This window comes from Protomyctophum parallelum (assembly GCF_964188405.1).
Source record: "Protomyctophum parallelum genome assembly, chromosome: 1".
Taxonomy (NCBI): Eukaryota; Metazoa; Chordata; class Actinopteri; order Myctophiformes; family Myctophidae; genus Protomyctophum; species Protomyctophum parallelum.
In genome coordinates, this window is record NC_139697.1 from 8,836,239 (window position 1) to 8,850,587 (window position 14,349).

At 43.3% G+C, this 14,349-nt stretch overlaps 1 protein-coding gene across 5 annotated transcripts in view; it reads left to right on the forward strand.

Annotated features, from left to right (window-relative positions):
* Positions 1–324: 324 nt before the first annotated feature.
* The window catches only part of LOC310858356 (uncharacterized protein), a 43,286-nt gene continuing 29,261 nt past the window's right edge, over positions 325–14,349 (forward strand). For all 5 annotated transcript variants that reach the window (XM_083764462.1, XM_083764461.1, XM_083764463.1 and 2 more), the window contains exon 1: positions 325–695. In XM_083764462.1, the coding sequence (XP_083620588.1) occupies positions 629–695 (67 nt within the window). In that variant the 5' untranslated portion in view covers positions 325–628. The remainder of the gene's footprint in view (positions 696–14,349) is intronic.

Here is a 14,349-nt window from a genome sequence, read left to right on the forward strand (position 1 = left end):
GAGATCAGCTGGTGGCAGACATCTGATGGATTCAACCATTCACTGTATAGGCTACTGTACTGGACCGTTTTCAGCTGTATCGATCAAATGCACGAGCACGAAGAGACGATATTAGGAAATGCAATGGATGACAAAGGTTTACTTTAGATAAGATTAGATATAATATTGCTCGAAGTCGAAAAATATTGCGAGGTAAAAAAAGATTTCTGCCCTCTCCCCGTTTCCCAACAGATGGCACAGTCCGTGTGAGAGGCAGCGGTTGTCCCGCATGGATCATGTTGTCCCTCCCTCCCTCCCTGCAGGATTTCTCCTACTGAAGCACAATCTCACTGTTGATTTTTCACTTTAGGAGGACCGACGGTCGTATAATATACGGCGTATACACCCTCCCGGAATCGGTATAAAATATAATCAAGGAAGGAACACTGACATCGACAACTAGAACAGAACATTAGAGATAATTCTGCGACGTGTCGAAGCGGATCTTTGTATTTCTCGGCGGTATTTTGTTACTTTTCAGTTGGATTTACAAAGGGCGTGTGTTTTTGGCGATCTGTAAGCTACCGAACCGGGAGTTTGATCTCCTGTACTTCCATACTGAGGAATGACAGCAACTGGAATCGTTTGAATGGAAAAAATGGATTACAAGGACCTTGAAAATGATTTCGAGGAGAAACTGTCATTAACGGAGAAATGTGAGTTGTATGTCAGATATAGTGTAATAAACGGGTCATACCGTCAGAGCAGCAGAGTGTTGAGTGTGTGTGTGTGGGGGGGGGGGGGGGGGCATGTAGCCTACTTGCCGTACTGCAGTTTATTTTAATATTGAACATGTACAGCGAGATGATGAAGCCATCGTTTTACATTTAGCTACATGGTGAATGTGTTGGTATTCATGTTGCCGAATGTCCCGTGTGCATGAGAGGTTATTCTCTCGACTTTATGACATAGTAAGTAACACATGATTTAATAACCATCATTTGAAATCGGTACCTGCAGTCTACCCACCAGACCTGTACCCCAAAATGTGCTCTCGGAAGTCGAAACCCTTTGCATTGTCGACAGCGCTTAACGCAAAGAGCGGAATGAACCGCTAATATGCCTAGAATTTCGCTCGACAAGAGGTGCAAGAGATCCGTATCATCAGGCTTTCATGTCCCACAGTCCCAAGCAGAAAGCCTGATAGTAGCATACTGCACCGGGCCGACCGACGCATCAAATCAGTTCTGCTGGCGGGCTGCCCACAGCATTTAGGCAGGCAGACATGGAAAATGAGCCTGACACTGGAGATCTAGTGCAGTTAAATGACTCCAGCTGCACCATGACCAACCAACCACAAAAACACTTAAGTCGACTTGGTCCCCTACCAAGAAAACACTAACTAACGCTAATTTGAGCTGTGACAAGACTGGTATCATTATAATTAGGCTACATGTGATTATCCTGATATGAGGGGTGTAAAGCCGCATTTACTAATACACACCTACAGTATACCAAATACATGTTTACTTGGTGGAAGGAAGGTGACTTCTGTGGTAGGCTGCAGGCATGACCTCCCCCTTCCACTTCACAAGAGTGGAGTCGTGGAGACTGGAGAGCATGCACAGAATAGAATAGATGCTTGCTGCAGCTAGCAGCAGCTCAAACACACTTTATGTTATACTTCTTTTCCTTATACAACTTTGTCGCTAGTCAAAAACAATTGAGAATAATTAATAACATGATATGTCATCACTGGCACAAAGTGGAAATCTGCCATCACTCTCATGATGGTTCCCACCTCCTGTGTGTGTGTGTGTGTGTGTGTGTGTGTGTGTGTGTGTGTGTGTGTGTGTGTGTGTGTGTGCGTGTGTGTGTGCGTGCGTGCCAAGATTGTCATGTGCTGAGTGACAAGGAGAGGTGCTGACAAGGAGAGGAATGGCAATGTACTGAAGGGAAAAAGAGATGCTGTGTGTGTGTGTGTGTGTGTGTGTGTGTGTGTGTGTGTGTGAGACTGCAGGACAGGTCAGCATTGTTGGTCAACATTGAGGGCACCTTGTAGCTTGTTTTTCTCAGGATATGCTTTTACTGCATGTTTTGACCGTCAGTGCGTCACATTATGTGACGTATTATTATGCGTCTTCAGATTACTGAAATGGTTCACATTAGCCTTGAACTGTAGGTTTTCACCAGGGATGTCTTCTCTGAGCATGTTTTGGTCCCGTTTCCCGAGGTGGTCTGCTGTCAAGCTCACAGTGTGTGTCATTATCAGGACTGTTGGACCCTGAAAAAGACAAAGTCCCTAGATCAACAGAAACATTCTTTTGTTCAGACTTATCAGGCAGTCTCATCCTTGTAAAGAACCAGGGAGTTTCTACAGACCGATGCACCTCCCATGTCAGAATTGTGAAAGGGTATCTAATCCCATATATCACTGTGATTTATTCAAACCCGAGGTTGGCAGGCTGTCGGCTTACCCACTAATGCATTTAAACCCCCTGTTGTCTCACCCTTCTCGACCCCACCTCCTTAACCCCACACCCCATCTCTCCTGGTTCCATGGTCCATACCATGATGGAATCGGTCAACTATACTGACCTGAATCTTTAATGAGATAGCACTATAGATAGCACTATAGAACAATTCTGATAATAATCCCTCAAAGTCAGAGAACTCTAAATCACATTATTGCCACCCAAATCAATATAACAATAACAACAAACAAACCACATGCAAATGACAGCTGTGTGTGCAAATGACTGTCAACTTCAATATCATTAAGTATACAGTAAGTAATGGAAATCAGCAGTTAAAAATAATTCCGTTGAGAACAGTTCAGCCATTGTGTGTGTGTGTGGCGCTGAATATGGCTCAGCGTTGGATTCTATTGATAAGATGTGCACTACATAAATATGCAGTAACCAAACTGCCCAAACCCTGGCAGTTACTGACTAAAGATAACATTGTCACTTCTGTGCCCCAGAGAAGGCCCTGACTTTACTGAAAGAGGGTGTGAAACAAGACACCAGCCGTAAATACCAGCTTCTCTCGCAAGCATCTGACACAGCAGGAGGTCTGATAAGGAACAGAGATGAGCACATCTTTACTGTCTCCAAATAGCCACAGCACATGAGCACATGTGCTGGATTCACTTCCTGGGTCCAGAGCCCAACTGCTTCCTGGAGGTGACAAACAACCAGCACATGGGGAAAGCTTTAAGCTAACCAATGGCTGAGGGCCTGGCACAAACAGCCAATCAAAGGAAAGGCTGAGGAATGCTCAGAGAAGTTTCATATAATCTAGCATGGGTTAACTTGATTCAGTTCCTAAAGCAAAGAGGGACCAGCCTCATGTACATTGTGCATGAAGAACCAAACCTGTGTATCAACAATGCACAGCATCTAAGCAGACTCACACCGACCAATGGTAAATATGAATTCATGCAATATGAATAATGCTATATGTGTTAGTTATGCTGTAAATCTGTATTTGACTAATGTATTATGTGTATTGTCTTTTATAGGTTTTTTACCTAACTACTAATTAAAGGCCTGAACAAGGGCTATAATCACTAACCCGATCTAAATAGCTAGGCTCGTTGTGTCGAATGTATGCTTATGAAATCAATAATAAATATATATAAAATACAAATGAGTTATGTTATTTAGGTTGCGAATGGCCTGAGATTCGAGTAAAGACATTTGACCCTGTGTAAAGCTGCATCCCTTTCAGAGGGACTAGACAGCGCGGTTAATGTTATCAATTAGCAAAGAAAACCGGAGCAAACTATAAATCTGAACAGTAAAAAACCAGCGGCGTAATTATTATCATAATTACGGTCGACTGTAACAAAACTCCATAGGAGTAAAGAACCACGGAGTGTAGTTATTATCATAACTACGGTTCATTTAAAACTCCATAACAGTAGAAAACCATAGATAGTAATTATTATCATAATTACGGTTGACTGTAAACAAACAAAAAGTTATAATGTAGAAATATCACAGCTAGACGCAAAGTCTCAAAGCATAGTTGGTAAATTGGCCTGGAGCTAAATCTACAGATAGGACTAAACAGCAAAAACAGTACAGCTAGAAATCCAATGTTTCGCACAGAGCTCCGGACAGAGAGCCAGCAAACTTAGATAAAAGGGCGTTAAAGAACTGAGCTGAAAGTCATTATAACTAACAAACAGGCGGACTAATGATTCTGTGCTCTGGGTTTCGGTAACTACTCCAAAATCAAAGACTATTAGCCTCTGGTTCGAAGCAAGCTAACAGCCGTTGATCTGGGGTGGATTGCTGTAGCTAGGAGCAAAGAAGCATTAGGACCATGTTAATTCTTGCTTTCAACAAGGATAAAGATGGCCGCCAAAGCTAACTGCTAAAACTAGCAGTAGCCTAGTCCTCAAAAGCCTCCATACTGGAACACCACCCCTAGCTAAAAGAGCGGGGGACGGGCAGTGTGGCAACAGGCACTCCTGACTTATTCTGTCAAGCAGAAAGCAGGGGGAGGGGTAGGTAAATTGTCCTCAAAGCCTCCATCATTGGAACACCATACCCGGCTATAAGCGGGGGATGGGCAGTGACGGTTAACAGGCACTCTCTCAAGCTGAACACAGCAGAGGGAGGGGTCGGCAATAAAAGTCCCCAAATATGTTAATTGCAGGCCTAAGCAGGAACATGCATGTAAACCACAGGGGGTCCAGCACACAGGACTAGATTAAATGCTAAACACGAATTGATTGTAACAAATAAGGGAGCGGGTATTAATAAATAGTTAGGAAACTATAATACTTAAAGCTATCAATCTGGGACCGTTAAACAAACGCCATCCGGGTTAAACCTTGTCAAAGGGAGCGGGTATTAAAATAGTTAGGAAACTATAAAATACTTAAAGCTATCTCAATCTGGGACCGTTAAACAAACGCCATCCGGGTTAAACTCTTTGTCAGAGCTAATAAACTATAAAACCGTGGTGATAAATCCATTAAAATACTAAAATCCCAACGATTCAGGCCAATCAAACACCACCAGCCAGTGGAGAACGGGGGACCGTCAGCTGGGGTGGGGGTCAAACCCTGATAGGTGAAGTAAAATGGCTGATTTATTAATCAACGAGTTAAAAGTTAAAAGCAAATTAGACCAATCAATATTCGATGAATTAGCGTCTAAGTGTCTAGTGCTGGATACAAACGCCGAAAAGGCAACCGCATTTGTGAACCTCAAAATAGCTTACGAAAACGTGGTAGATAGCTCCACAGATTATTCGGAAGGATTAATCGAAGCTAAATTGACACAAATCGCTGGAGAAGTGGAAGATCAAATTAAAATCTACACTAACAAATACCAAAATATGAGACAGTTTGTAAAGGCTGCGTTTTGGATAAAATTAGAGCCAAAGTGGACTGAGCTATCTGACAAATTACACAACTTAATTTGTACAGGGTCGATGGCGATAAAAGAGCTAGAGAAAACTCTTAAAGTCTTACATTTATTAATGGAAGAAAATAAAACTCTCATAAGTCCGGAAAAAGCTATAAAAATGCTTGCCGACTACAAAATGTTCGTAAAAGAATTAAACAAATTCAAATTACTAACGAAAGACCACCGACTGACCAATGTGGAGATCGGCTGCGGACAACCGACAGCTAACCCAGCAGGGGCGAAAGACCACCTGATGGGACCAGTGGAGAGCGGGGGTCCACCAACACCGACAGCTGAGTCAGCGGGAGTCAAACACCACCAGCCAGTGGAGAACGGGGGACCGTCAGCTGGGGTGGGGGTCAAAGAGGAGGGACCGGAAACTGCTGATGAGAGCGCCATCGGTGCCAGGCAGTTCCACCACCTTCTCACACAGGATGAACCTCTACGTGTGGCTAGCACGGAGGACATCAACGAAGCCTGCCACAGAGCCCAGCAGAGTCCCAACACGGAGCTAGGAAGCCCAGAGGACGCCAGGACAGCAGTGCTAAACCCAGAGGAGCATCAATCCTGCGCGGACCACGCAGAAGAATCAGCGCCCTCAACAGCCGTACAGGAAACAGTCGCCAGGAAGCGGCTGATCACGGCGCCACAAAGCCCAGCGGAACCTACGTCCGACGTGGGGTACCACAGGACGTCAGCCGCCACGGAGCAGTGGCAAAACCCACAACAGGATCCTGACGCTCCTGTCAGTCAAACAGAACTGGACAGAAGTGTCAGGGGTCAACCAGACATCAGTAGAAGGCATCACCCCGCTCTGAATTTCACCGGGGCGGAATCTGTGATGCCGGCCCTGCGATGTCCCCCAGTAACCACCACTACCCAAAGTGGCGAACTGGGGGTTTTAACAGACATTAGCCCAACCTTCACCCCGTCGAGGAAGCCCTCAAAGTACACCGGGGCGGAGATTGTCATGTTGGGATTGCTAGGTCTACCCACTCCTCAACAGCTCAAACCGAGCGGGAGTTGGCAGAAGATCTGCAGAGCTCTATCGATCAGCCCTGCCGGTGAAAACATCACACCGGGGACGGACGTTCAGAGCAGAAAAGGAAAGGTCAAAATGAAGCCATGCAGTGACTGCGGAATCCGTCATGAATAAGTAAAACTACATGACGCGCGCACACACACATGACCCCCCCCCCCTGCATTGATCCAACGGAGCCAAAAGATGGCTGCTGAAGTCGCGCACACGCGCGCGCACACACACACACACACACACACACACACACACACACACACACGCCCTCCCCTGGAACAGGGGGCGGGCACCGAGCTGGCAGAAGAACTCAGCGGAGGTGTCGCAGTGCAGCTGTCATAGAACAGTGAGAGACAGTGCGATTGATTTGTGTAGTGTTTTGTGTAAGTTGTGTAAACATTTAAAATTGTTAGGACTCAGCAGATACGTCGCAGTGCAGCTGTCATAGAACAGTGAGAGACAGTGCGATTAATTTGTGTAGTGTTTTAAAACAGTTGTATGGTGTAATTGTGTAAGTTGTGTAAACATTTAAAATTGTTCAATTGATGTGTCAAAACCTCTTCCTCCCGGAACAGCATGGTGGGAGGAGAACGAGGGAACGCTTTTAAAACCCATAAATTTGCATGCCAGTTTGAGTAGTCAAGTGGAGAGCTTGCTAAAACAGAGAAGTAAAAAATCCAGGGGCCTTTTACATCAAAGCAGGTATTTGCTAACACCAACAGTAAAAGTTAACCAAAAACCCCTTGTGATTATCTTATCTACAATCAGCAGACAGGAAAGGGCTAACCAACCTCTTATCACTGTTTAGAACACTAAGTTGTAAGTGCTTCTCTTCTAAATAAAACCTTAAACAAATTAACTTTATTTAACAGTATGGGATGTTAAATAAACTTAAAAGGTTAAAATAAGGTTTCACCAAACAAAGATTGACAAAGAACAATGTTACAATTCCACTTAATAGTCATTTCAAGCCAATTGGGTGGTGAATAATTGTAGTGTTGTGTTTATCTGAAACCTCACTTTGCACAGATCATGTATTGATGGAAACTGAACCCTTTCTGCATAACCAACCTTTGCACAGATAATCGTGTATTGAAGTAATCCGAACCCTTTATGACGTTATGAGAGAAAACCTCTCCATAAGTTTATGAATAGGTTTTGGTGGGAGGTGTGGCGCTGAATATGGCTCAGCGTTGGATTCTATTGATAAGATGTGCACTACATAAATATGCAGTAACCAAACTGCCCAAACCCTGGCAGTTACTGACTAAAGATAACATTGTCACTTCTGTGCCCCAGAGAAGGCCCTGACTTTACTGAAAGAGGGTGTGAAACAAGACACCAGCCGTAAATACCAGCTTCTCTCGCAAGCATCTGACACAGCAGGAGGTCTGATAAGGAACAGAGATGAGCACATCTTTACTGTCTCCAAATAGCCACAGCACATGAGCACATGTGCTGGATTCACTTCCTGGGTCCAGAGCCCAACTGCTTCCTGGAGGTGACAAACAACCAGCACATGGGGAAAGCTTTAAGCTAACCAATGGCTGAGGGCCTGGCACAAACAGCCAATCAAAGGAAAGGCTGAGGAATGCTCAGAGAAGTTTCATATAATCTAGCATGGGTTAACTTGATTCAGTTCCTAAAGCAAAGAGGGACCAGCCTCATGTACATTGTGCATGAAGAACCAAACCTGTGTATCAACAATGCACAGCATCTAAGCAGACTCACACCGACCAATGGTAAATATGAATTCATGCAATATGAATAATGCTATATGTGTTAGTTATGCTGTAAATCTGTATTTGACTAATGTATTATGTGTATTGTCTTTTATAGGTTTTTTACCTAACTACTAATTAAAGGCCTGAACAAGGGCTATAATCACTAACCCGATCTAAATAGCTAGGCTCGTTGTGTCGAATGTATGCTTATGAAATCAATAATAAATATATATAAAATACAAATGAGTTATGTTATTTAGGTTGCGAATGGCCTGAGATTCGAGTAAAGACATTTGACCCTGTGTAAAGCTGCATCCCTTTCAGAGGGACTAGACAGCGCGGTTAATGTTATCAATTAGCAAAGAAAACCGGAGCAAACTATAAATCTGAACAGTGTGTGTGTGTGTGTGTGTGTGTGTGTGTGTGTGTGTGTGTGTGTGTGTGTGTGTGTGTGTGTGTGCACGGTGGGGGGGGGGGGGGGGGGGTAGTTTATTGAGGAGCTGTATTGCCTCACGAAAGAAGTTTCATAGAAGATAAAACTTGGGCTTCAGTGGTCTTATAAGAGCACAGACAGTCATAAGCTATCTAGTTAATGAGCCAGGCAAGGACCCAGCGCGGCACTCCAAGACATAACATGTCCAAAGCCCCACTGTTTGTGGCTTCACAATAGGAGTGGCACCCCCTTTTCTGTGATGCACACAGACAGAAACTGTTTGAACGTGTTGAGGATTTAGCAGAGAAAGCCCCCACAGCTCCGGCCCTATAGCCAACTTCAATTGTCTGTATAATGCTATAAGCATTTTAATGGTGTAGGTTTACGTGAATGAACTACCCAGATGTTAATCTTGCCAAAACCAAACTTTCCGAAGCCTGTGGCTAAATGTTATTTATTTTTCAGCTTTACTACTGCCTTATAGACAGTTTCTTTGTTTGGAGTGACGTGCTCCTCTATGGACATAATCATGGGATGTGGTTAGTCATGATAACCACCCCTTTGGCCCCTGATGTTATGTTCCTCCTGAGTCAAGGTGACAGTCTGCTTGCTCTAAATGAGCTAATATTCTACCTCCACTTTTCCGATGTTCTTTTTCCACAAATGAGCCTTTAGTCAGAATTGGAATGGAGAACAAAATGAAGAAGCTTCTTTCCTTCAGTTGGACTGTACTCAAGTTCTCTCAGCTCTGCTGATGCGTTGTCTTTGCAGCCCACGGGGCTTGTATGTTTATACATGTGGGTGGAGGGAAAACAGACAAGGGGTAAAGGGAAGGGCGTGGAAGGGATGGACAAGAAAGTAAAGCCATGCATTATTTTCCAGAGGCCTTGTGTTGCACAGTGGTGTTGTCGTGGTGCTAGTCTTCTTGCTACCCTGAGCTAGTGCCTGGAAAAGGGGGAATGAGGGAAGCGTCTCTTTCACACAGTACTGCAGTGGTTCTCGAACAGGCAGAGTGAGCGTCTACACTAGCCTGTCGAGTATGTCTCCTCTGAGCTCCACGTCAGCGAAGCTCCCGGTCCAGATGGTATAAATCACAGCCACGGCACTGACCTCTCGCACAGGAAGGAGAGGAAACGCTCCGTCCTGTGGACGAACGGAGGAGGATGTAGCGCTCTGCTCCGCCTATGGACCGATTAGACATGTGTAGGTTTTCCGTCACATCATCTGAAGAATTTCATGAATGGGTTTCCTTACTTACGGCCATTCTTAAACTTAGTTTAAATATGGGAATGAATGACTCTTACACTATGTCACACACTTGTATTTAGTTTCCACTGGAGAAACAACACCTACAGCTTGCATGTCTCACATATGTTTGTCCATCCCACAGGAAGGGAGTGACTTAGATCATGGCAGAGATACTTTTCTGTTATAGAGAATTGTATGTTGCTGCTGCACACATTTTTTTGTAGGCAGTAATATAAGGTGTAATGGTTTAACATGCAATGTTAGTCTAAACTGAAAACAAAACAAACTGGATTAGAGATTTGTTTTAGATATATTGTTATACTTTATTGATTCAGAAGGGAATTCTGTCTAAAACAGGCCTCTATAATCTTCTACCTAGTCATGTTATGTGGCTTGCTCAAGGAAACAACAAAAAATAAAAACAAATTTCAGCTGTAATTTGTATAAATCAGATCGTATGATAAGAAAAAGCAAGCTAATTCATGAATAACAGCCCCCGATTAGCTAAATTAATTTGCTGGTTGGTTGCTCATATTTCATAGCTGTCTTTTTTAGATGAACTGTGTGGCACAATGGTTGGTGGAGTTAATTTAAGATTAATTGGGATGATTCAGCAAGTTAGTCCTTTAATTGAGTATTCTGCACTTGAATGTAGCCTGCATGCGCAAACAATCTGCAGGTTCAGTTTGGTCAGTCAGAAGCCTGTGGATCCGTTTTTGCAGAGCACGGTTGTTTTCCTTGCTCCGGAGCTGGGCTGTCCCCACCATTACTAAATGGGCAGTTGCAATTTATTTTATGTTTTGTATTACGTATTTTATTTCTTTCTGTGCATGGTGGCAAGAGGACAACTGTCTGATAGTCTAGTCTAGTAGTTAAACTTAAATTGCTTTAAAAAACTATAATAAATAAAATAATTGTTGTTTACTAGTGATTTAGTTTTGTTGTGAAAACCATGTGATATCTATCTATCTAAATATAGATATATATCTACATATATCTATATATATACACACACAGTGATGTAAATAGGTCAAGGGACCCAGAGGTGCTCTTTTAGATGGGTTCCAATGACATTATGAGTCCTACTTCAACGACGTTAGAGTACAGTACTGAGGACCCCGGAGGGTAACATGATTGCATCGTTTCTCAATTTAGTTAGTCTAAGGATGCAGGATGCAGGCTATATATATTTGGAGGTGATTTTCAGTTGTCTGCTTGATTAATATTATGCAGCTCCCCTTTACCCATGTTGCGTTGCAGGGAGTGCTAGATATTTCTGTTTGTGTCTCTCCAATCTCACCAACATATTTTGCATGCAGACTATATCTTGAATTTTTAAGTGTGTGCATGTTAAGTGTGTTCATGTGCATATGCACTTTATTCTATGTACAAAGTGTGTGTGTATCTACTGTATGTGAGACACAATGTACAGTCGGTGACGGTACAGATAAGTGTACATAACCTATACATGTCATATGTATAGCTGTACACACACACACACACACGCACGCACGCACGCACGCACGCACACATGCATGCATAATGCATACACATATACCGTTTAAGTCACTCACACAAGTCACAACACACCACCTCAGTCACAGGATCAACTGGCTTTAATATTAGAGCACAGATGATGGCTGCAATGCAGACTGTTTGCTGCAGCCCCAATCCATTTGGGTGAGTAGAGAGATGGGGGTGGAGTGGAGTAGATCAGTGCAGTCAGTGTTATCAGTTGTTTTCATCTGTAACCACTTCATAAAACAATTATATGTATGTTATGTAAGATATGTATCATTTTTTAAGTGACATACTGTGAAACCTTTCCCTTGTTGTTGTGCAGCAATACATTCATCGGGTGGTTAGACAGGAGGTTCTGGCTGGTGTTTTCAGCTATAAAAGACCAATCCCACATTAATAGCATTCCATTTGTCTTAAATTCAATACATTAAAGGCAGCCTTATGGCTCTGAACCAATGGCCACTGTGCTATGCTGTTACACAGCTGCACCAGTCAATTGATTACTGCTGCAACAGTCTCTTTAATGACGCTGCATGCGCTGCACTGCTTCCTTCATCACAGATCGACCGCAGCCTGCCTAGCTATTCTAGCCCTTGTTTTGTGTTGTTTCCCTATCTTCTTTTTCCTGTCACAGCAGTGGTCTCTGAATTATTATTTTCAACAAGGTCACCAACCTCTTTGAGAATTCTTCCTGGAGAACAAAGACATTTTTGGGAGGAGCACTCATTTTAGTTGACACAACATAATGTGCATGTGCAAGTTTGACAACGAATTGAAAACACTTGAGATTTGATATCAGGGCAGACGCTGCAAAAGCGAGGCAATGAGGCTTGTCAGGCACGTCTGAGAGAAATGCCAGGCGAGTGAGTGCCCGCGCTGAACGGCTGATGGCTTCGCACATTGATGAGCATGGTGTCCGACTTGCCAAGCCGTACGTGGGTGGATGGAATAGGTGAACCTTAAATGGGGCTAATACAATCCTGCACGTCACGTCTCACAAAAATTCCTTTGGAATATCACACATACGTCTTGAAGAAGTTTGTTCTATTCGCCTCCTGGTGTTATGCCTAGATGTGTTCCCTGTCAACATGTGTTCTCCTATTCAGTATCCACCACAGTTATAGAGTTATGTAGAAAACCTTGCCTGCAGTGTGGTTAGGAAACCTAACCACACTGCCCAAATCTATGCTTACCCTCTTCATATAATTGTTTCTCACTAATACTCATTATAAAATGACACCAGTGTCTTCTCACTCTGTTTCTTTGCCTAAACTTCACCATCTCATCTGTAGAAAAATACCTACACTAAATAATTTTGAAATTATTATGATAAACCCTTATACCTAAGCCATCTCTAATCGAATGCCTAAATTTAACCATTTGAACCATTATACAGTACCTAATCACCTCTAAAATAATGCCTAAACCTAACCAGGCACATCTTGATACAACACCGGCTCTGCGGCTATTCATAACATGGAGGCTGATCTGCTCCCGTGTTCGACTGCCTTGCCAAACCCACAGGCATGTTCCAGGGTGATAACATATCCACGTATCCACCACAGCCCAAACAAAGGTTTGATTATGGAACAAATACATTCAATTTTCTGATTATTTCAGTGAATAGTCAATAGTTCTTTAGCCACATTATGCTTGTGATCAGCTTGTTCAACAGCAGTGGCCACACTGAAGGACAACCCTGGTGCACAATGAAATCAGACCCTCGTTGACATTAAGCATACTCTGTTGCACGTCACCATGCTGCCAGGTCAACATTAGTCAGCACAGACTGTAACCTACAGTTATGCCCTACTTAAGGGTTCCAAAACAAGGCTGCGGTGCAGCAGCTGATGTTTGTTTCATCTTGTGCTATGGCTGCTGCACACAGGTCATGTCTTTGAATGAACAAAAAGAATATGATATGCTACCACTTCTTAGTTCTTATTCAATGCACAAATGTGCTTATCTCAGACAACTAAAGCTAAAGCTGGTTTTGACACGGCAGATTATCATTGTTTGTAATATCTGGAGCATACTGTGCAAAAAACAAACCAAATCGCACAAAAAAGGTTTTTGCACAGACTTCCACACTCTGCTGAAGTTAGAGCTCAGTAGCTGCATGTACAAACGCACATTAAAACAAGCGTCTGTACAGTATGTCCAAGCCTTATAAAGCTGGGTTGTGCACCGTGGCTGTGTGAGTAATGGATTGTCCAACAGGACACCCCCCCCCCCAGATGTTCCTTTTGGCCTACTGCGCATATCTGATCATCTCTGTCTCTGTGTTCCCCCTCTTTTATTCACCCCCCTCTCTGTCTCTCTGTCTCTCTCTGTCTACAATTTACAATTTACAATTTAGGCATTTAGCAGACGCTCTTAATCCAGAGCGACTTACATTAAGCAAGAACAAAAAGCATGTCTCTCTCTCTCTCTCTCTCTCTCTCTCTCTCTCTCCAGTCGCTACCCTCCTTGAAGCATGCTATTTGGGTTGAGCTCATGGCTAATGGACATTGTGCCCTATAATCTCACAAACTGGGTTTAGTTGCCAGTTTGAGATGGAGAGAGAGTTTAGCTTTGTTCTCATCCTGGCTGTTCTTTTTATTCCCTCTATTCCTTATTGTGTGAAGTCGGAACCCACCTACGTATCTCAGTCACGTGCCAAGCTATGTCACTGCATCTCAGGGAGATGAGCTAATGATGAGCTCATTGTTGAGGATGTGAAACAGAGTCACCATGACTACAGAGCAGTCACAACACACCACCACGCCTAGGCTATTTTCTCCCTGTCTACATGGCAGCTTTATGTTGTAAAAGCCTTTCTCAGAAAGCCTTCTAGCATGGAATTCTCTTTTAAGTGTCTTTCCTGTTTTGTCATTGTTTGAAAGCATCTCTTTGACTTTTTCAACATTCTAGTGTTATACACCAGTGTTTCTAAAGGTCCCCCAGTTTGATAGGCCACAGACCCCCATTTCATTGATTGATTGA